Below are 23,167 nucleotides of genomic sequence, written 5' to 3'. Positions count from 1 at the left end.
TTGTAGTTTACTACAGAGTTGGCAAAACCTATAACAAATAACCATTATTTACTCTAGTAGAAATGCTTCATCGATTTTATATTATCTTCTCTTCTCCCCTCCCCCCCAAATATACTTTGCATATTGATTGGCTTCGGTAGGTTTATTGTAGTTAATTCATATGGTGAACCAGAAACTTTATGCATTGTCATCTTCTGCATGGTTTTCAAACAGGAGCTGGCTTTTTTTCCATTTTCATTTTCATTTCCTTCATTTCCTTCTTGAGGCACATGATGCTTAAAAAATAATTATCATCATAATAATCTTCTTTGAGATTTCTCTCTATTTCTATGCTATTCCCCTTCTTCTCTCCCCAAATGCTATTTGACAACTTGTTGGCTGCAAATGTTAAAGTGGCTAATTACATTACATCCTCTACAGCTGTGGTGTGCTACAATGCAGGCTAGAAAACTGGTTTCTGGCAAAGAGTCCTGGCATCAGGAACCAGGTCACTGATACACAGTGGCTGGATGGAGGAAGAGCACTGGTGCTTGATTTATGTGATGTGAACTGTACAGAAATCAGCCTCCCTGGCCTTTCAGCTGAAGGCAAAGGCTCTATGCAAGTAGCCTCCAGCAAAGTGCAAGTTAACTGATAAGGAGACAGTGGGGAGAAGCTTAGAAGATTAATATAAGTTTGAAAGGGTCATTAACAAGTTTTTAGAATTCACATAGTGTAAAGGAATTATTGTGGTCATGGCATTGCTGTTTGATAAAACTGGCATACTTTGTTCAGCAATATGCCTATAGGTGAAGGTATAAACTACTTGAGTACAAAAATAAAAACGAGTTTAAACTGTCATTTTTTTTTTCCAAGATGATATATTTTAATATTTCACTGTTAAAATATTCAGAAGCACATGGAATTGGTTTTGAAGTTAAATTACTAACTGTGGTTGTTAAAAATGTGCTTTCATTGTTAGAGCTGAGCAATGACAAGACTATTTCAAATAAATGCAAGACATCACATTGTGACCTTTTACCAAACAAGTACTTCTCATAAGTGTGGTTGTCTTGGGCTAGTGAATGCTACTCTTACAGTAATTTTCACAATAATTGTACCTGTATTTGAAAAGATGTGTCATACATCTTCGATGCCCAACTTACAATAGTTTGGTATGATTACAGCTAATTAAATCAGATGGGAAAACTGTACTTACTCATGTCAATAGCTTGAATCAAAAGATCCAGGAATTTTTAGATAAGACCTGTAAAGTATTTCCCATAATCTGTAAAACAAAACTGGGAACTTTTCTTCCAAGTTTTGTAGCTGTTGTTGTTCAGAGTTTTTGTAAATGTGGATCTCTTGATGATTCTTCACTCCAAATTTCAATTAGGCATTTGGTTTATTACGTAGGGTTTTTGTTTTGTTTTGTTTTGTTTTGTTTTGTTTTTTCAAAATGCCAAAAATACCTAATAGAAATGTCACTGAGGCGGTTTTAAGACTTTTCTCCTCCTCCATCCACCCCTCAGCTCTCACCCAGGAAGTAGAGCTAGGAAAATAAGTTTTTAGTGTGCATTTATCTCTCTTAATATTTTATTTTCCTTCTTGTTTTGTTCTGAGATGTTAGACTTCCATTCCTAGTAAAACAATCCATTTAAGAGAAGCTCCATGTTGAAGAGTTAGTTTGCTCAATGGAACTGTTACCTATAGATGATACAGGGGAAGACCACACCACTGGGTTTGTACCAGCTGACACATTGTGAGAATGGTCTCGAACTGGACCACCTGCCCTAGAGGCAGAACTTGCTCTGTACATCAGTAGGGAAGTTGTAAACACTGCTCATGATTTTAGGATAAAGTCCTCTAGGTCTGCCTAAAGAGCCACAGGTGGAACTATGGGTCCTGCATACAGATCCACTGTAAAAATCTGTAGAAATTATTTCCAGAGTAGTTTGGTGTGGACTGCTATGAATATTTATAAGGTTGAATATAAAATACAGACAAAAGTGCTGAGCAGCAGGGAAATCTTGAAGAAAAATGAATATATTTAAGTAGTTACCTTATGACAGAGTAGGTTAATAATTCTATGATCAAATAATTCTCAGCAGATAGAAGAGCAATGGGGGTTTTTCACATTTTAATTTTCATTTCTCAAAACCAACTTTTTTTTTTTTTTCTGCTAATACACAGAAGCTATTAGTCTATTTTATTTCCTCAAATCTCCTACACTCATTAGAGGTCAGTAGGATTTGTCTACTAATTGTTTGAACTTTTAGCCATCCTAAGGTTACAGAAAAGTGGCATTGAAGTTGCTAACCCTATCTGACCATCTTTTATTTATTTTAACAGTTCGTTATTTATTTTAGAATTAGCACATAGACATCTGTGTATCTTTTCTGTGTTCAAGTCCTTTCTTTTTCCATTTGTGTACTCCCAATACTTCCAAAACACCAGAAAAATGCACATTATAGCTACTTAAATATCTGGGGAGGATGGGTAAAAGAGAAGCTAAAACATATCTGCAGACTGTGAAAACAACAGTTTATACAGAAGAATACAAAAGTGGAAATGCCTATTAATGACAGAAATCCATTTTAGTAAGAGCATTTTAAAGTGCATTTGCAAAAGTAAAAATGCTAACAAGTGTAACAAGTGTGCAAATGATCTCGGAATATCTGATTGTTCTTAACTTCCAAGTACATTTTTCTGATGTTGATTCATAAAGTGTAAAAGTATATTGTATGAAGTAATTCCTGAGATTATAAACATATTTTAGATGTTCCTAAGCCTGCTGCCAATGCTCAGCTATTAATAACTTGGCTATCACTTACAAGCAGCTTTTAGCAAGTCTGTTTTTTCAAAAAAATGACAACACTTGGCAGAGAAATTGGCCCTTATTTTCTTTGTAAAAAGTTTAGCAGCCAAAAAAATGTTTTAGAAAAGTTTGAAACAGTCTTATTCTTGTGTGAGTTCTTGTGTCAGAACTCCAGTGTGAGGGTGTTCTGTCATAAGCAAAGAAGAGGTGGATGGCAATGAAATGACCTCCCTTCTTCATCCAAAACATCTTTATTATAGAAAATACAGGAAGATGATTAGGAAGAGAAAAAAATCATTAATACAACAAAGATTATTCTTTTATGTTGCCTTGAACATGATTTGTTTATTGTACTAGTTTTGGACTAGATGGCCTCCAAGCTGAGGTCTTTTCCAATCTCAACCATTCTGTGATTCTGATATTTCACATGAGTAACTCTGAAAATCCCTCTTTGAAATATCCACAGACTGATCAGGCATTCTGCTAATGTATGAATAAAGCACCAAATACTTGCAAAAATTACAAATCCTTCAGCAATACTTTCCATTCAAAAAGACTTACTGCAGCCTACATTTAAGTTCTTTACAATATTTGTTTGTGTAATTTGTTTTTTTGAGATCTGTTCAGTGTTGCATTGTTGCATATGATAATTTTCTAGCATGATTTGCTAGATGCTCTTCTTTTTTTTTATTCTTCTCTTCTCTTCTCTTCTCTTCTCTTCTCTTCTCTTCTCTTCTCTTCTCTTCTCTTCTCTTCTCTTCTCTTCTCCTCTCTTCTCTCCTCTCCCCTCTCCTCTCCTCTCCTCTCCTCTCCTCTCCTCTCCTCTCCTCTCCTCTCCTCTCCTCTCCTCTCCTCTCCTCTCCTCTCCTCTCCTCTCCTCTCCTCTCCTCTCCTCTCCTCTCCTCTCCTCTCCTCTCCTCTCCTCTCCTCTCCTCTCCTCTCCTCTCCCCTCCTCTCCCCTCCCCTCCCCTCCCCTCCCCTCCCCTCCCCTCCCCTCCCCTCCCCTCCCCTCCCCTCCCCTCCCCTCCCCTCCCCTCTCCCCTCCCCTCTCCCCTCCCCTCCCCTCTCTCCTCTCCTCCCCTCCCCTCCCCTCCCCTCCCCTCCCCTCCCCTCCCCTCCCCTCCCCTCCCCTCCCCTCCCCTCCCCTCCCCTCCCCTCCCCTCTCTCCTCTCCTCCCCTCCCCTCCCCTCCCCTCCCCTCCCCTCCCCTCCCCTCTCCTCTCCTCTCCTCTCCTCTCCTCTCCTCTCCCCTCCCCTCCCCTCCCCTCCCCTCCCCTCCCCTCCCCTCCCCTCCCCTCCCCTCCCCTCTCCTCTCCTCTCCTCTCCTCTCCTCTCCTCTCCTCTCCTCTCCTCTCCTCTCCTCTCCTCTCCTCTCCTCTCCTCTCTTCTCCTCTCCTCTCCTCTCCTCTCCTCTCCTCTCCTCTCCTCTCCTCTCCTGTCCCCTCCCCTCCCCTCCCCTCCCCTCCCCTCCCCTCCCCTCCCCTCCCCTCCCCTCCCCTCCCCTCCCCTCCCCTCTCCTCTCCTCCCCTCTCCTCTCCTCTCCTCTCCTCTCCTCTCCTCTCCTCTCCTCTCCTCTCCTCTCCTCTCCTCTCCTCTCCTCTCCTCTCCTCTCCTCTCCTCTCCTCTCCTCTCCTCTATTGTCTCCCCTCCCCTCCCCTCCCCTCCCCTCCCCTCCCCTCCCCTCCCCTCCCCTCCCCCCTCCCCTCCCCTCCCCTCCCCTCCCCTCCCCTCCCCTCTCCTCTCCTCTCCTCTCCTCTCCTCTCCTCTCCTCTCCTCTCCTCTCCTCTCCTCTCCTCTCACCTCTCCTCTCCTCCCCTCCCCTCCCCTCCCCGCTCCGCTCCTCCCCTCTGTCTCTTTTCCTTTCACTGTATTATTTGTTCTCTGGTATATGTGGCTTGGTTTGGTATGAAGTGTGTATAAAAGCTAAATCTCCTCCTTTCTCACCTTTCCATTTTAAAAAATGAGGAGGAGGGAGCACAAAAAATTCATTCACTGTGACTTCTTTTGCCTTCCACATTGCTTCCTAGCATGAGGTTTTCCCCAGGAAAATTACTATGACATGGCTCCAGGGTTCTTCCACACCACAATTTTTTTCCAATTTCTTGCTTATTGTTTTCTGATAGCTTGAATCTACCTGGTATTTAAAGTTAATTGTACTTCCAAAACTAAAACACACAATAATGTATCTGGCTTCATGCCATTTTTGTTATCTGTTTCTTTATTTGTTTTCCTGTTGCCGTCATAAATTAAATATATTCATTTCAAATTTATCAGAAGTGAGTCTGACCAAACAATGCTTAAAATGTAGCAAATTGATGAATGTTTTTGAAATACACATGAAGGATAAATATATACATAAGGAATTGGTTTGTAACCGTACAAACATTTGATAAATTCAGTTCAATGAAAATAAGTAGCAAAGTAATGACACAGGAGGAAGCTTTCAGTGCTGTAAGAATTTGAAGCTTTGCATTTATACATGATGCAGCTAATTTCAGTAGAAATGTGTGATGTTGTCATGCCTTCCTCCACTCTTCCTTATGCATAGTCAATTGGGAAGCGGTTTGGTTTCGTTTCTCATTCTCTTCCTCTCTGTCACTGAGTATGCTTGAAAATGATACTTATTCCTAACACAGAAAGTGCCCTCAAGTTTCCTTTCTCTGGAGTGCTTTTCAACTTTCTTTGGAGCTTCCATTGTGGCAGTCTCTACATTTGCAATCTGTGATTAGTACACTCAATGACTAATCTAAGTTAGGGCACTACAGACTATTAAGCTTGCCTCCGCCCTAGCTGAGGTACCACTCCTTGTTGCATTACCTTTTATTGCATGTTCCCCAGTGATCAGCTCTGAACAACTATAATAAGGCTTTAACTGGGTTTATATTAGACAAATAAGGAAGCTAAGCAGAGGGGAATGAAGCACAGTGGAACACCATAGGCATGGTGTTTCTCAAACGGCTAAAATAAAAAAAAAATAGTAATTACCTTTTATATATATAGTTTATTTGAAAAATATTACCATTATTTACTTTTGGCGCTGATCTGATAATTTCAGTGTTTCTTCCCAGGGTTATATAATACAAAATAGTCATGAGAAGGGCCTGTTGTAATCTTTGAAGTCCAAGTGAAACCCACTGCTGTTTTATGTATTTTATATATATTTTTTAGATATGTATTTACTAGCAGTGCATTAGTATTTTGTTATTTTATTAATCTGTTTATCTCAATCCAAGCTTCTCCCTTCCTTTTCAATTCTCTCCCCTATTTGGGGGGTGGGGAGCAGGGTGAGTGAGTGGCTATCATGGTAGTATTGCTAGCTCGGGTTAAACCACGACACTGCTACTGCTGGATAATAACTTTTATTTGCCTTCTTTCTCTGCTTAAAGGAGCTGGAGCTATGTAATGTAATAGCTACTTCCTACAGCTGTTTGTGGGATGAAAATTTGTTCCTTGTTATCAAAACTGAACACAGAAGTCACAAAGATGTAATATTTCCAAGGAACAATCTTCCAATCAATTTAAGAATGAGGATTTTTCTCATTATAACAGACTTTTCCTATTTTCTCTGTAATTTGATTTGACATCTGTAAAAGTTGCAATATTTCCTATTCAATCTTTTTTCTTTCTCTATTTCCCAGTAAAAACAACTTCAACTGTTAAGAGGTTGCTACAACACTACATTTTTAGGTTCTAAATAGATATGGTTTTATTGCCTTTTGGCTGAAGTGACAACTATTTTATCCCATTACTGCAGCATGACAGGTTATGCACTTACTTGAATATACAAAGAAAGTCAGCCATATAAACCAGAAGCAGTAATATTTGTATGCAAAATGAGTTATGCTGATACTTTCTACACAGACTCTACATTACAGATTTCTTATCCATTGGGAAAGAGTCTAATTTGCTGGAAAACTAGGGTTTCAGCCTAAGAAAGCTTTTCAGGCAAGTTACTAGCTTTCCAGGGATTTAGATTCCTGCTCCTAGATTTACACAACGATTTTGGTACCAAGTTGGATTTACAAAAGCATAGGAATTAAAGAAATGGGATCTGTATCAAGTCATGAGATTTTGAGAACTGGCATGACACGTAGGCTCCTAAGTACCTACACCATTTTTGAAAACTGGATTAAGGCTCCTAAATCACTAATGATATGTTATGGTGAAGTATTGTGCAGTGGCACCTAGCTTGCAGGTTAGAAGCAGCACAGATTTGTTAGCAGGGCGCTGTTCCCTCACTTACCAGCACAGATTGTTGAACTTTTGAAACAGAGTATTTGAACCCAGACACAATGATGTCTTAATGTGATCTTTCTAATGGGTCTCATACAGTTCCATATGACACTGGATATTGCCTTGCAGACAGACTCCAAGATAGATGAGGAAATTCTAACATAGTCAGTATTCACTCAGTTGAAATTTGAGTTTCTACTATTTTTGATCTTTTAACTTTGGCCTTGATTCAAACAAAAATGTTGTGAAATATGAAATGGCTTGTGCCACAAGAACCAAGCAGCAGAAACCTAGGCAGATGAAGTATAACAGTAAGGAGACCTTACTCTGGATGTTGTATCCAAAATGAACACCTCTATTTTAACCCAAGAAACCCCAAAGCAATGTATTGTGGGATTTTTTTAGATATTTCTGTCAAAAAAGTAGACATTTCTACTGAAAATTTCAAAACCAGACAATTCCTTAATAACCCTTGCTTTTCTATTTAAGCAATGTGTACATTCCATTACAAATTCCTCCTTAATGTTCAGAAGAAATAACAGGTTTGGGGAAAAATAAGGGAGAGCCTACCAATTCCACTTCCTCTGGAGAAGATATTAAATTATAAAGAGGACTGAATGACAGCAATCAAGAGACTTATTGTGAATTTATGATGGTAGAGATTCTTGGAAGAAATAGGATGGCATAAATTTCTGGCCAAAGAAAACATGTATCAGTTTCTGGCCAAAGAAAACTGATGTGCAGATGCTTTAAGAAGCATTCATTTCCTTAATTCATGAAGTGAACTTTGTCTGACCACTATTTTCTGTTTCCAAAGGAAAGTATGAGATTTCTTAAAAAAAAAAAAAAAAAAGGTCGACTAAAAATATAGAAATCTATCATCATTTCCCAATTACAATATCTCAGTATTTCAATATCTCAAAAATAAACAATCCAACGTCTTCTACTTTGTTTGCCGGCAATGGTGCTTTTTATCATCTTGTTTGTAATTCAAAGAGGAAGGTTTGTCTCAGTGTGTGGGGGCTTTTTGGTTTTGTTTTTGCTTTTGTTTTTAGTTTTTAGCTTTGTTTTGTTTTAATATGTAATAGGAGTATTAGTTTCAACAAGATCTTCTGGTTTTGGAGTTTGCTTAACAGATATTTTAGTATAGAAATATATACAGATTTTTTACAAGTAGGGTTTTATTTTTTTGTGCACCAAGCATTAAATTATGATTGTGTAACCACCAGCTCTGACAACATTTCTGCAGACCAAATGTTTGTGATGTCTAATGTCTGTTTGTTGCCAAGTAACCATATGATATGTGCTAATATAACATCTGTCATATTGGCTTTGTATAGCAAGCATTATTTAAAGCTTAGTACATCAAATATTATTGTTCTCAGGCGTATTCCCCTCCCATTACAGTAACTTTTTTGGTTTCAGTGTCCTATAGTAGATCTTGATTTCCTACCATATTACAAAACAGAAAGGCTGTGGAAACTAAAACATCAAGTCTTAGACTTCAGACAAGGTTTGTATAAAGCTAATGCAAAACTGAAGTCCCCTTGACATTTTCCCTTTTTGAACTTCATGAGGCTCCAGTCAGACCATTACTCCAGCCTATCAAGGTCCCTCTGAGTGGAAGCACACCCATCTGGTTCATCAATCAGTTTTGTGTTCCATCATCCAGGTCAGTAGCGAAGAATTAAAGTAGAGTTGTGTCACCATTTACAAGTTGGCCCAGGCACTGACCTCAGGGGTACACTGCTGGTGGCAAGCCTCCAGTTGGACTTGGTGGACTTTGTGCTGCTGTTTGCAACCCTCTGAACGCAGCAGTTCAGCTAGTTTTAGACCCACGTACTTAGTCCATACTTCGTTGCTTGGTCAAAACCCTTGCTGAAGTCATAGACTCATAGAATCATAGAAACGTTTTGGTTGGAAGAGACTCTCAAGATTATTGAGTCCAACCATTACTCTAACTCTGGCATTAAACAATGTCCATAAGAACTTAATCTATGTGTCTTTTAAATACCTCCAGGGAAGGTGACTCAACCACTTCCCTGGGCAGCTTATTGCAGTGCTTGTCAACCCTTTCTGTGAGTATTTGTTTCCTAATATCCAATCTAAACCTTCTGTGGTGCAACTTGAGACCATCTCCTTTTGTCCTATCGCTTGCTACTTGGAAGAAGAGACCAACACCCTCCATGCTACAACCTCCTTTCAAGTAGCTGTAGACCCCGATAGGTCTCCCCTCAGCCTCCTTTTCTCTAGACTAAACAGCCTCAGCTTTCTCAGCCGCTCCGCATAAGACTTGTGCTCCAAGTCAAGATAAACAACATTGACTTCCCTCCCCTGGTCCACTGAGCCAGTTACCTTATCACTGAAGGTCATGTATTTGAATAAAACAGGTCAAAAATAGCTGCCTGAGAGGACAGAAAAGTAACAAAGAGAAGTACAAAAAAAAAGCCCCCAGACTGTTCTCAAGAGTAGAAATTGTAGATTTTCCTCACGTAATTTTTGGGCCACAAGAAATCATAATAAACCCAAATTTCTAGCAGAGCAAAGACAGATTCAGAAGACTAAATCACTGAAATGACTCAGAGAAAGAGGTGTACGGATCTATAACAGAACCAGAACAGAGAGAATGAGAGAAGGTCGCCCTTTAAACCAGATGATTTTGAAACAGAGCAACAGAATTAAAAGGCTGACTACAAATCCTGAAAGAGGAAATTCTGTGCAATATGTTAAAACTTTAATTGCAAGGCCTTTAAATGTCAGCTCTTTGGAAGGGTTGAAGTGGTCAGGGTGCATAGGGTCCTGTTCCCTTTACAAGGCCTCCTCAGAGGCTAAGAAATCTTATGCCAAAATGTCAGCATAATCAGCAGAAATATTTAATTATTAAAAAAAAAAAAAGCATGGAGTATCTAGAATTCATGTTCAAATGTCAGGAGCTACAGTATTTCAAAGAACTATCTGCTCTAATTCTCAAAAAACGAGAAAATAATAAAAGCAAGGCAGGAAGAGTTTCACACATATTACTATTCAATTCCTACTACAATAAATTACTTCGATTACTTGGGTTTGAAATCTAAATGAGAGACAGAGTATACAAAATAAAAGGCCAAAAATGGAAACTATTGATAAATTTCAAAGAAAAATGTTAATGATTGTGAAAAGAAACAGTAGTGAATACTAGAAGTCAACTGACAAGTGAAAGTAAAGCTAAACAAGAAAATATAGGTATCCCTATTTAATTGGAGAATATAAATGGGATTTTTGGGGAGTTATGCAGTAAAAATAATAGAGTAATTGTTAAGAAAATGTGTGTTTGGTCTAGCCATGGAAAACATAACCCTATGATACTGTTGCCCCTTATACTTTATATGTTTTAAACCTGAAGAAAAAAGGAAAGACAATAGAACAAGGGGAATAAGGTGAAATTAGATATTCTGTGTATATCTACAAATAATAGTAACAGAAATAGTGTATGTTGCAGAATGTGTGCTTGATGTGAAATGCATGAGTATGGCTTTTCTTACTTGTTTGCCTAAACCTCATGATTTATATAGCTTTCTGGTTTGCTTCATGAATCTGTTCAGGTAGCCCAATTGTTAAGAATACTGCGTATGCTTTTATTTGTTTCATAAGCCTTATAAAGGATTACGCAACATACCACTTTGCTGAAGACTCTTCTAAACAAATGCATGAGCTAAAGTGTGCATATAGGAGCAAAAAAATACTCATGTGTTCTAACTGTAAATAAATGTGTCAACAGGTAGTTACAGTAAGGCTTGTGGTCCATACAGATCCCTCCAAAAATCATTAGTATGGACTTCAATGCTTAAAATGTGCTAGGAAACAACTTTCCAAAACTTTTCATTTATCTTGGAACAGAACAATAACAGAAACTGCAGCATATGCAGTTTAGCTAAGGTGAACTGGATTTGCTTAATCCTGTTTTCACACAGTGGTAAAGACAAGGATGTTTTAGGGAAAGCTCTATGTAGATAAAATTGCAGAATAAGCTGAACTCAAACCAGTAGCACAGTGCATGAGTACTAAAATATTCCAATTGTAGTGGTCTTCTTTGACCTCAACTTATTTTGTCTGCTAGTTGTTGTCACTACAAGGGCAGAGTGAAGAGGTAGAGACTGCACAAAATGTCAGATCACATTCACATTTTTTATAAGAGTGTCCTGTTACATGTGACAAGCAACAGATGTGGGTGCCCTCCTCAAGGAGTATAAAAATGTTTATGAAAGGTATCCACTTAGGGCACTCTGGCAGAAGGAGAGATGGCCATTTTGACCTAGAGGACTCCAATGAGCCAGTAATATCAACGTGGCAAACCAGATAAAATTCCTGCTGAATGAAAAACTTCACCATTAACTTGAAACATCAGAGAATCTCCTGGTAGAAGTACTCCTGAATTTGTTTCATTCTTTTGCTAACAAGAGCTTTTATTTTAATTAAATACACAGGTAATAGATCATATGCTTGTTTACAGCAGCAACCTTCTTCACGATTTCTCATTTGTTTTTCAGAAGTTTTGGTGTTTCTTAGATAGAAGTGGAGGGACCAACTTAACAGAGAACACAGACAGACTAGCCTTTAATAGAAAATTATTTTTGTAGATGTACACAGAACATCTAATTTCCATTATCTTGCTTTATGGATTACTGTTGTACAGAAACACTAGTGTAATGCAGAGGAACTTCATGGGAGAGAGAATAAAACCACAACTATTTGGGATATTTTTGATCCTTTTACATTTTTCTTTGTCTTTTTGTACTTTGGATCTCTTCTTTCTTTCTAAGATGAAGGGCTTAGTTTATTCCTTTCTTTCCTCATTGTAAGATCAAAATGTAAATTCTAAATCTGCCACACAAAGAGACCATTACTGTCAAGATGTTAGGTTTATATTTCATTCAATAGTTTTAACTACATATACTCTTTGGTGTTTTTGTATTTCAAGACTGCATTAGCATCTGTGAAAAGAACATTTTGATTATTTGTACTTTTTCCTTGGAGACCACTGTGAAATATCACTGTGTGTTCAAAAAACTAACAGAAAAGAAAGAACAATATATACATCTTCTCTGAAGTCATAAGAGCAGCACAAATGTCACATCAGATTCAATTAGAGATGAGCAGATAATGAAAACCCCAACATCTGGCTGCATTTGCTCTTCTCTTTCAGTATTCAACCTGTTGTTAATCACAGGAGACTCACAAGCTTAAATCATTTTAAAAGGCTTCTTGGAAATGTTCTTCCCATCTACTAAGATTTCATTTTGGCGATGCCTCTTCTTTTCTCAATATACATAATTGAAACTTTTCCATAATAATGATCTCTTTATTAGTTACTATTTTATCGACTTCTGCACTTCCTCACAGGAAGTGCTAATATTCTGTTTAATGCGTTACGTAGTTCTTTTAGAAAAAATTTCTTACAGGGAAAACAAAATGAGGATTGTAACTTTAGTTTGGGAAAAACATCAGAAGAAAGGAGGAGATGTGAGAAAAAACACTGTGTTCATTTGTATGCCCCAAAATTTTTGTTGTTATTTTATTTTATTTTTTTTTTTTTAATATGTGCTAGGGAGAATACATAAACTGACATGAAGAGACATAAACTGAAAGAAGAGGCAGCATTTTTATCTCTCAGTGCAAGATTTATGGAAACATTTCACAAGATAAAGGCTGATCTTCAATCAGTCATAATGATAACTAAGCCACTTTAGGCAGATATTTGCAGTCATATGACTATGGCTTCACACACATATCTTCAGTATCTTCATATGTATCTGCCCTCAGTTTGAACTGCTTGATTCAGGATATAACTAGGCTTGTTCATACAGTGAAGCAGAATATTCTTACAATGCTGCTGTGCAATTCATGGCATATGTGATTTTAAATGATGCCCTTGTGAATGAAAACTAATCTGATTGTTACTGAGAAATGAGATTTAAGGCTGTTAGAAGACTCAAGCAGGTATAAAGAATTTCCTTTTTCTGAAAGACCTTCCCATATATTTATTTTTTAAAGGCAATGATTTCTCTAGTGATATATCTGAATATATTGGGCTACACCTCTGTTAGGAGAAATCAAGAAAAAAAAACCAAAATCCTTACATTGCATTAATTAAGTTTTACTCCACTCGCAATTACTCTGAAGAACCTCAATATTAATATTCATTTGGACAGTGACTGTGTATGTTAATGTTTCAAGACTGCAAGCTCAGGCTGCACATAATTAATTTTATTGCCAAAAAAAAAAAGAATAAACCAACCCCAAAAGCATGCACCAATGTTTTCTAAGGTACTGCTGTTATCAACTGAAATGCTATAGTTTTTCCTCCTGTTCTTAGAATTACCTGTGATTCCTAAATATTACCATCTACAGCAGTTTTTCATAAATGATGGGTTTCCAATAACAATGCTTTATTTCAAGAGCCCTCTCATTGAGTGGACACTTAAACATAGCAATACAAAAATCCCAAATATATTGTGATAATCTCATTTTAAATCTTCTCCACTGCCATTGCTATAGCATTATCATGCTTGACAATGCTTGGCTGAATGTTGAGATGTAGTAGTTGGCGGGGTAAGAACACCACACACGCTTCATAGCCAACTCTGGCCAACTCTGAGGGCACGAGGAGCTGGCAGCGGTGCCAGGCACTATGCTCAGAAATGCCTGAAGGTTCAGCTTTATAGTCAGTCAGACCTAATATCCCTTCTCTGTCAGAGGTGCCTTGTCCCCAAGGTCGTTTGCCTGTGCTGAAAATAGTAGAATGAAGAGAGGAAAAGAGAAACCTAGGCTCAGAAAATCATCAGGAAAGTAAATTATAATGGGGAGTTCTCTTAGTTTCTACAGGTGAGCTAAGAGATGGAGGATCTTTCTGAACTGCAGGGTGAATTCAGAGAAGCAGCGTGGGCATCAAGAAAAGAACTCTGTCTCTCTGGTTTCCTTTGATTTCAAAGTGCAGGAATATTTTGCCTTAACATAGTAATGAATTCTTTCCCCTATTTAATCCTGTGCTATAGTTGCAATATCTTCCAGGGACATGTCAGTCATTTTTTCTATAAGTGGTCTAAGTTCATAAACATAAGAGATGTAATCTCATTGTATTATCTCAGATCTCAGAAAGATCAGAAGGGTTTTCATCCTCAGAAAGTAAGTTTTACTTCAGTAAGAAAGTTGAACGATAAATGTTCTAAAATATAGGAAACTCAGACTGGCCAGGTAAGGCAGCCATTCCTATGAATTTTTGTCCTTGAAGGAAGTGTCCACCCAATAAACTGCCTTTCTGAGTTGCAGACAACTCCACACAGCCTTTCCTAAAACACTATTTGTAATCATTGCAATTTGAAAGGAAGAATCTGAGAGCACTTTGTAAAACAGACATGAACATAGAACCTTGGAATTATTATATTTCTATTATAAGGATGGGGGTTTTGAGCCAGTTTCATTTTGTCATGTCCAAATTAATGCTATTTTGATGTACAATTTGGATTAAGCTTTTCTTCATTAACAGTGTTAAATTCTAACAGGTGGCTGGTCTCTTCATGTAACAGAATTTTGCATAGAGCAAATGTATGTATTGTGACCATGAACATCTAAAGCTAAAGTGGCAGCTTAGAAAGAGGCGTGTGGAAGTAGGAGGCTGATGTAAAAATATTATCTTCTGGCTAGTTTCCATTTGGGGGACTGATTGTAGTGTCTCCCAGCTTCAACACTGCAAAACAAATTGATCAATATGTTTTAAGTTTACCTCCAATCTGGTAGACATGGCATGTGAAGTTAGGTACCTTTTCTTTGAGCGGGACAAATATACCTGAAGTTGAATCATACCTCTGAAGTTAAACTCGAAGTAAAATACAGCTTCAGAATTGGTTACTTTACTAATGTTTTGTTGGGGGGTTTTTGTGTTTTGTTTTTTTTTTTTTCTTTAGGTTTTTCTAATGACAAACAAGTTTGACAACGTTTGTTTTCAAGCCATTCATTAGTAGTGATTCAGAAATCAGACATAAGATGGGCTGTAAACTTGATTTATGATCCAACAGCTTTTCTTTGAAAGAATCTGATCTGTCAAAAACAGTTTTTTTGAGACAATATACCTGTTTTGGTTAACTTTGTCTGGCATAAGGTTCTTGACTCTTAAGTAGGAAATAAAAAGACAGACAGCAATAGGGAAAGAGAGAGAGAGAAAGAGAAAGAAAGAAGAGGGGGAGACAAGAGAGGGAGGTAGAAGTGCATCCATGCATCAGTAGATAAGAATATGCAGCAACTAAGATTCTTGCAAGGAGGCTTGAGAATTTCCTCATGCAAGAATAAGAATCTAAATACTCTGTTCCTCTGTATTACAATCATGTTGATAACTACTGCCTGGTGGGAAAAGGACCTTCTCTTAATTTTTTTAAATGCATTGAAAATAATTCTGGTTTTTTGTGTACAATACAGAACAGGAAAGACTTTGAAATCATGGATATTTTTGTAGGACATGAAAATTATTGCCTTCTACATCTATTCATAGAAAAGAAAAAAATATTTAACTTGTTTAAGAGACCAAGTGTAGTTAAGTTTTGTATTTCTCATTTTATTTTTGCTGTTTACTAAGAGTTTAGGAAGAAAGGATTAAATTCTGGTTTTGCTGTTCAATTTAGTAGATAACTGTACCTCAATATGTCCATCTGAAAATTGTCATAGGAGGAATGGGTAACAAACTGAGGGCAGGGCTCCTGTTTAGAGAAACCTTGGAAAGTTGGAGAAAGTCATGGAGACCGAAAAAGGCAAATGCAACGTCTTGCTCTAGGAACTGAATAACTCTGTTCAGCAATATGGAAGTGAGGACTGATGAAGCAGGAAGAAGCTTTGCAGGAAAGGCACTGGCAGCCCAGGTGGACAGTAAGTTGAGCATGAGTTGGCCAAGGCCAACTGCACAACTCTTGGCAAGAATTTGGCTAGCAGGTCCAGGAGGGACATCTGTTTAATATCTGTGAGGGAACATCTGGAACTCTGCCAAATTTTGGACACCCCAGTGTACAAAAGGGCATGGATGTACTGGATTGAGTCTAGTGCAGGGCCCAAGGTGACTGGGGGCTGGAACACCTGAAGTAGTGAAATCTCCATCCACAGAGATGTTTAAGACATAACTGGATGAGGTCCTGACAACCTGCTCTACTGGACCTGCTTTGAAAAGCAGGTTGAACCACTTGACCTCCAGAGCGTCTTTCAAGACTTCTTGCTCCTGTGGTTCTGATACATCAGTTATGTGTCTAATTCATCATTTTATGTTTTCTCTGATAAATTATCTATTAAATCTCACAAGTGATGGGAAACTTAAATTTGGAACAATTGTTTTAATAACTTCATCCTTCATTGAAGGATGATTTGTCTGCATATATTAACAGCCTTTACCTGTTCATTTAAAAGTAGGAAGCCTCCTAGAGACCTGAAGTATAGGACCGCAGAAGTAATGTCAATATTTGCTTAAACTGAGGAAAATACTGTTTTCTAATTTACTTATTTGTTGCATTCTGATTAACTCCACCAGTTACTTTATCTTTACTTACAATGAGAGAACTTTGTTTGCTCAAAGAGTTTCAAAACAGATTTAGAGCAACAGTGACTCAGAAGACATTAGCTGATGAATGGTAATTGAGTTGAGAATGACAGAACTGCAAAACTAATTTTAAATTCATAGTGGATGATGTTTAAAAAATGGTAATGTGCTGACAAATTATGAGCCTTTTCAGAGAAGTTAAGAAATGGGAATGACTAATTTTGCAGTTTAAGAAAGAATATATTTCAAATCCTTTTCCTTTCCACCCACTATAGCCTGCAGGAAAGGAAAAAAAAAAAAAAAAAGAGAAAGAGAGACAAAGAGAACTAAAAATCAAAGCAGTGAAAGAAAAGTAACAACCCAGAGATGTTGTGTTGCTGAACAATCTCTCACAGTTGTGGCTCTCTCCAAAGTTTGTAGTATAGAATGATTTCCTATAGAGACTAGAAGTGCTGTTGGAGAAATGAACTGAAAGAGGGTTTGTGGACAAAACCAAGTTCTTTTCCCATCATTGAAGAGATACTGCAATTCAGTCCTAAATTTGATGGGTCAACGTCTCAGACACCAATTGGGTGGGTTTATGCTCTGGTCAAGTAAAGGAAAACCTCTGTAAAGCAGAAGTGTAGCAGTTGATAATGGATACATTCTGTAATTGCTGCAAAGTTGAAATTAATACTGTAGATTTTAAAGGGCATTGATAATTTAATGAAAGAGCAGAGGAAACGTAGTAAAGAGAATGTAACTAAACCTCTCCTGCAATTCAGCTGACAGGAGATGAGTGTGTTTAGTAGATTAAACCCATACACATGTGGATGTGCCTGTGTCAGTATGAAAGGGAAGAGTGATTTTGACAAGTTGGAGGGAACAAATATTATAGAGTTATATCAAAATGTCAAATGTACTTTAAATTTTGACGGCCCGTAATCTGTGTTTAAGACTGAAGTATTAATTGATGTTGAAAAGTAAAATATCAAAATGTTCTAGGTGACTGCAAAGGTTGGAGCTTTCTCATGAATATTTACTATTAATTTAAAATAAATTAAAAAATTAATGTATGTTCTTTTTTTTTTTCTTCTAACATACACTCTTCTGTTAGATATCAGTAGAGAGTACATTTACTAACAACAACAAAATTAGTAATAATCAATGACACTTCTATGAATAAAATATATAGATGATGAATCTAGTAGAATAGCCACACTGTGTAGCTACATGGTTTGAACACACTTCAATAACCTTCAGAAGGTTTTTGACCACTACAAAACTCTTCCCGTTCCACAACTTTCAGAAGTCTACAAATACTGTTTCAGGCTAGATCAAAAGGGAGGAGGGAATTCACCATATTGGGAATCTTGATATTATTTCACTGTATCCATTCCTTGGATTTTGAAAACTTAATCCTTTTCTAGTACTCCACTTTCAAGAGTTTCAGTGATGGTAATATCTTTTTATGTAAATTTTTCATAAAATATTCAAAGTTGTTTTACAGTAACTGAATTTATATTATTTCTCCGTTAATGACTATATTTGACAGAAAGATAGTTAAATGTTATAACACTATGAAATGCTGGATACTATTTATGAAAATACAAAATCTTAACATGTCAGTGTGTGGTTTTTTGTGAGGGTTTAAAGAGATGACTATTTTTAACACAAGTACCTTCAATACCTTAGCATGTGAAAGTTTCTACATTTTGGTGCTATATTCAATCTCTAAGCAAAAATATTTGCAGCTACCGAAGGCATGAACATTAGTTAAACAAAAGAAAAACTAAAACATTCCTGAAAAACCAAATGTAAAATCAAGTCTTATTCTACCCAATAATAAACAAAAAACTATACATGTGAATTTCTTTCCTTTCTAGCACCACTAACAGATAAGCCGCCAAAGCTTTTACACCCCTTGGAGAGTAAGCTAACAATTCAGGAGACCCAGTTAGGTAAGTAGCAAACAAATAATTTCTATTCAAAGTGTATGAAGATATTAGAAGTGTTGATGCATGATGGTAATGTGATGATATGTTTGCAATAACAATTTCATTGAAAAGGCATTAGACAGACTTTGTTTCTATGCAGAGATGTATCATACACCATCTAGAAGATTGTTGTTCACAATAAATCTGTAGTAATTATGACTGAATACTAAGTTCTTGAATATTACTGATACTAGTTTTTACCTTTGCTGAAAGTCTATACTTATAGGTATACATGGGCTTTTCTTTCTAAACTTCCCATTTTCTGTATATCTATATATATTTACTGAGGGATTCAGTGGGATTTTGTGGTTTAAATTCTGCTTGCAAGACTTCTTTACTTTGGAGATTACTTACAGAACTGCAGAGATGTTCTGTAATTATAAATGTGGTGCTGGTCTAAACCGATCTGGCAAACAGTGAGAAATTAATATACTGGCATCGGATTATTCTGAATGTATGAATATATATGTAAAGATGAATGGAGAGAAACTGATGCATGAAGAAACCATTTTGTTTCACTTTTTGTAACCTAGTGGATGGTGGGTATGTATTGTCACTTTGGTCTCTTACTGCCATACAGATAATTAAGGCTCCAAAGCTACATGTGTGAGTTATGACAGTTTGTAGGGTATGACAATCCATCTCCTTTGTGGATCAACACAGAAGGCAACTTGTAAGAAACAAACAGCTCTCAGTAGGTTGCACTGGAATTATGCTTTGGTGTCAGAACAGTAACCTATTGATAGATCTTCTAGCATGTTAGCTACAGAAACAAATGGAAACGAATCTGATGATTGTTTAAATCTCATAGTAAGGAAAAAAAAAAAGAAATAAAGCAAGCAGAACTCAGTACATTCTGCAAAACAACACCAGGAAAAGCAGAAGGCTTGCAAATTAACTCTGACAGTCATTGGGAGAACATTTTATGGTACTTGCCAGCCTATAGCTAATGGTGGCCAGAGAATAATTTGTCTTTGTTGTGATATTACTAAAATATTACTTTAAATGATTCATGTTGTTCAGGTAATATCCTGAGATACTGATATACGTATTTTCAGAAACAATTATATAGAAAAGGGGAGGTGTAACTTATTTCCCTCTAGAGCCAATTTCTGTTGTTCTGAGTGTATTGTTTCTGATATACCAACTCAGAAAACTTTTCCTATGCGATTTTACTTTTTAATTTGAACACAAGCCTAGGGAACAGAGGGTAAAATAACTCCACACATTTTTTTTTTTCCTAGCTGAGGTTGCTTACTGAGATTGCTTACTGAGATATATTTGATGAAAACAAACAAACAAACAAAAAACCCAAAAGACAGAACTTTTGGGGCTTTGAAGTTGTCTTGTTAAATATACTATATGGTTGAGACTATTTCAATGAATGTAATTATTAAGGGTAGCTAGAGGGTTTTATCTATGATTTTTAGAACTAATAATATCTTTGATTTCTCATAGTTCTAAGAAACAGATTAAGTAATTTGAGAAGTACTGGATTTGGAAAATAAACTTTCCAGAAAGTTAAATATCCATTGGTGAACATGAAAGAGTTAATTTGAAAATGACACTTTGACACACAGATAAGAAAGTCTGACCATAAATGAATGTGAAGCTATAATAATTAGCCCTATATCAAGAAGCTACAAGAATATATTAATTTGTTGTTTAAAAACCTGTGAAAACCCTATGAGAATTGGAGCAAGTGACACAAAAATTATGTTGTTACACTTCAGATTTAATATCTTGGTCCTGCTGGATAATATTTGCAAGGTATGTATTTTGCTTTCACTGAGGAAAGCTAGCATTCATTTCAGGGGACCAGGTTCACCAGACTTGCAAAAGTTGCAAAGTATTTTAACATCAGAATAACGTTGAGATTCACTTAGCCAAACCTTAGAAAGTTACCTGAGCCAGCAACCTCCTACTCACCTGAGGCTTGGGGTGACCACATGTTGCAGACTGATCTAGACACTGCCAGAAAACATGTTAGTCCTACAGGGTGTTTTTGGGATGGTGTGTTTGTTCCTTATTTGAAAAATAAATACGTTGCTGGAAGAGGGAGAAGAAGAATGGGCGTCACAGAGAAATGAGAGCAAGGCATGAGGAGCCTGAGGCAGTCTGGGATTTTGTCAACAGGTCACTAGCTGTGCCCTCACATTTCTGTGCTTCTTACCTTGCAGTCCTCTGCATTGAGTTGGGAATGAAGCAGGTTGCAAATGTAAGGCCATACCCTGGAGAGTGCATACATAATTTACAGGGATGTGTGTACTTGTGCAGGTGCACATGGTGTACTGGAACGTCAATAGCAATGATTTATCTCAAAATTTTCCCCTGCTGGCAGACCTCTGGGGACTGGTACTTGGCACACTTTTGAGGAAGCCCTCAATAACCCCAGTGTGTTTGTAAATGAAGTTGCTACAGGAGTTCAGTTCTTAAACAGGGTACCTCCATCCCATGTCTACATCAAGTTGGGAAGACTCCAGGTGTATCTCATTCATTTGGCACTAGCACTGGTGAGTGACAGAGATACCTGACAGTTATTGCTAAGATATATTAGTTTCTTCTATACACGAGCAGTTAAAATTAATATCATGGGACCACAGACCTGTTTTATTACTATGTTGCATGGCATCTGTAAAACTGCAACAGACCAAAAGGTGACTGCACATTAAGGAACGAGTTTCTCTATGGGGTGACAGAGTGTTACGGCATAAGTCAGCAGCTGCAGTTTGACTTGCTAAGACAAAGGAAACCAAAGCTGGACATTCTGCAGTCCTCAATCCTATGAACCTACAGGCTCCCTTAGCACTCAAGCTATCCATAGTCAGCCATGGGAAGGGTGTCCAGCTATTCATCTGATATTTGGGAGAGTGTTAAGCCTTACTGCATTGCAATGAGCAGCCTTCGAGAGTCACAGGAATCCTCAGACCTCATCTGAAATATCTTTTTATCATACTGAATAGTCACCAGAAAAGCACAGGGTAGAAGCTGAAGGAGAAATTAGTTTTTCAAAGGCCTTTCTTAAGAGACAGCATGAGATGGCCAAGGCATGAAGTAGAGAAATCCTAAATGAGGAAATTAAAAAATGTTTGTCAACTTATCCTGTTTTTCATTTAATGTTTTTTTTTTGTTTGTTACTTCACTTTCAGTTTTTTAATCAGTAACTTAATCCTGTTGCAAGGTAAAAATAGTTTTATTTCTAAGCTTTTTTCTGTTTAAGAGAGTTTTAGGTAGCTGTGGTGACCTCAATATAAACTGTTTCTCAGGAAGCAATGACACCAGAGAAAATATTATGTCAAATACAGTATTCAGTTACATTCCTCAGTTACACACAGGTGCCTCTGGCCTCACCCCTTCAGGGTTTCACACCAAACACAAGGCTGGCAGCCTCAGCACCGCACTGCAGTCTCCAACCGCTCGGCTCAAGTGATCCAACTGACTCTGCCTCCCGACAGAGCTGGGACAAACAGGCACACACCACCGTGCCCGGAGTCTTGTATCTGGGTAGGGACAACCCCAGGTTCCAGTATAAGTTGAGGAATGACCTATTAGAGAGCAGTGTAGAAGAAAGGGACCTAGGGGTCCTGGTAGACAGCAGGATGACCATGAGCCAGCACTGTGCCCTTGTGACCAGGAAGACCAATGGCATCCTGGGGTGTATTAGAATGGGGGTGGTTAGTAGGTCCAGAGAGGTTCTCCTTCCCCTCTACTCTGCCCTGGTGAGACCACACCTGGAATACTGTGTCCAGTTCTGGGCCCTCAGTTCAAAAAGGACAGGGAACTGCTAGAGAGAGTCCAGCACAGGGCAACAAAGATGATTAAGGGAGTGGAGCATCTCCCTTATGAGGAAGGGCTGAGGGAGCTGGGTCTCTTTAGCCTGGAGAAGAGGATACTAAGGGGTGACCTCATTAATGTTTATAAATATGTAAAGGGTGAGTGTCACGAGGATGGAGCCAGGCTCTTCTCAGTGACAACCAATGGTAAGACAAAGGGTAATGGGTTCATACTGGAACACAAGAGGTTCCACCTAAATTTGAGAAGAAACTTCTTCTCAGTGAGGGTAACAGAGCACTGGAACAGGCTGCCCAGGGGGGCTGTGGAGTCTCCTACTCTGGAGACATTCAGAACCTGCCTGGACACATTCCTGTGTAACCTCACCTAAGTGTTCCTGCTCCAGCAGGGGGATTGGACTAGATGATCTTTTGAGGTCCCTTCCAATCCCTAACATTCTGTGATTCTGTGATTCAAAAGTGTACTTCCTTCAAGAAGCTTGGAGCCATAATGAGATGAGGAGTGTTTTCCACCTGGCTCTGAGCCGCTCTGTGGGCTGGCAGCAGTGTGTGCCAGGGAGGGGAGAAAAACAGGCAGTGAATGGGAGGCAAGGAGAGGCAAGGCAGAGGTAATGAAGAATGACCCAAGGAACTACATCTCACAATATTCTTCTTCTTACCCTCAATACACTAACAAAATCCAATGAAAAAAACCCTGCTAACATAAAAAACCCTAATAATAATATTTAAAAAAAACACTAACATTTTAATTCAGACCTGTTTCAGTTTCACCTGTCTTTCAGGTAACGTCATTTTTCCCATGAGCACTATCAAATATCTGT

General features: G+C 38.0%; 1 protein-coding gene across 2 annotated transcripts in view; it reads left to right on the top strand.

Moving 5' to 3' along the window:
• The window catches only part of IL1RAPL1 (interleukin 1 receptor accessory protein like 1), a 735,854-nt gene that overhangs the window by 548,587 nt on the left and 164,100 nt on the right, over nt 1–23,167 (top strand). For both annotated transcript variants that reach the window (XM_065849798.2, XM_071812204.1), the window contains exon 6: nt 18,445–18,519. In XM_065849798.2, the coding sequence (XP_065705870.1) occupies nt 18,445–18,519 (75 nt within the window). The remainder of the gene's footprint in view (nt 1–18,444; nt 18,520–23,167) is intronic.

This window comes from Patagioenas fasciata, chromosome 1 (assembly GCF_037038585.1).
Source record: "Patagioenas fasciata isolate bPatFas1 chromosome 1, bPatFas1.hap1, whole genome shotgun sequence".
NCBI lineage: Eukaryota > Metazoa > Chordata > Aves > Columbiformes > Columbidae > Patagioenas > Patagioenas fasciata.
The sequence above is the reverse complement of the archived record's forward strand: the minus strand, read 5'-3'. Positions and strand labels throughout refer to the sequence as shown.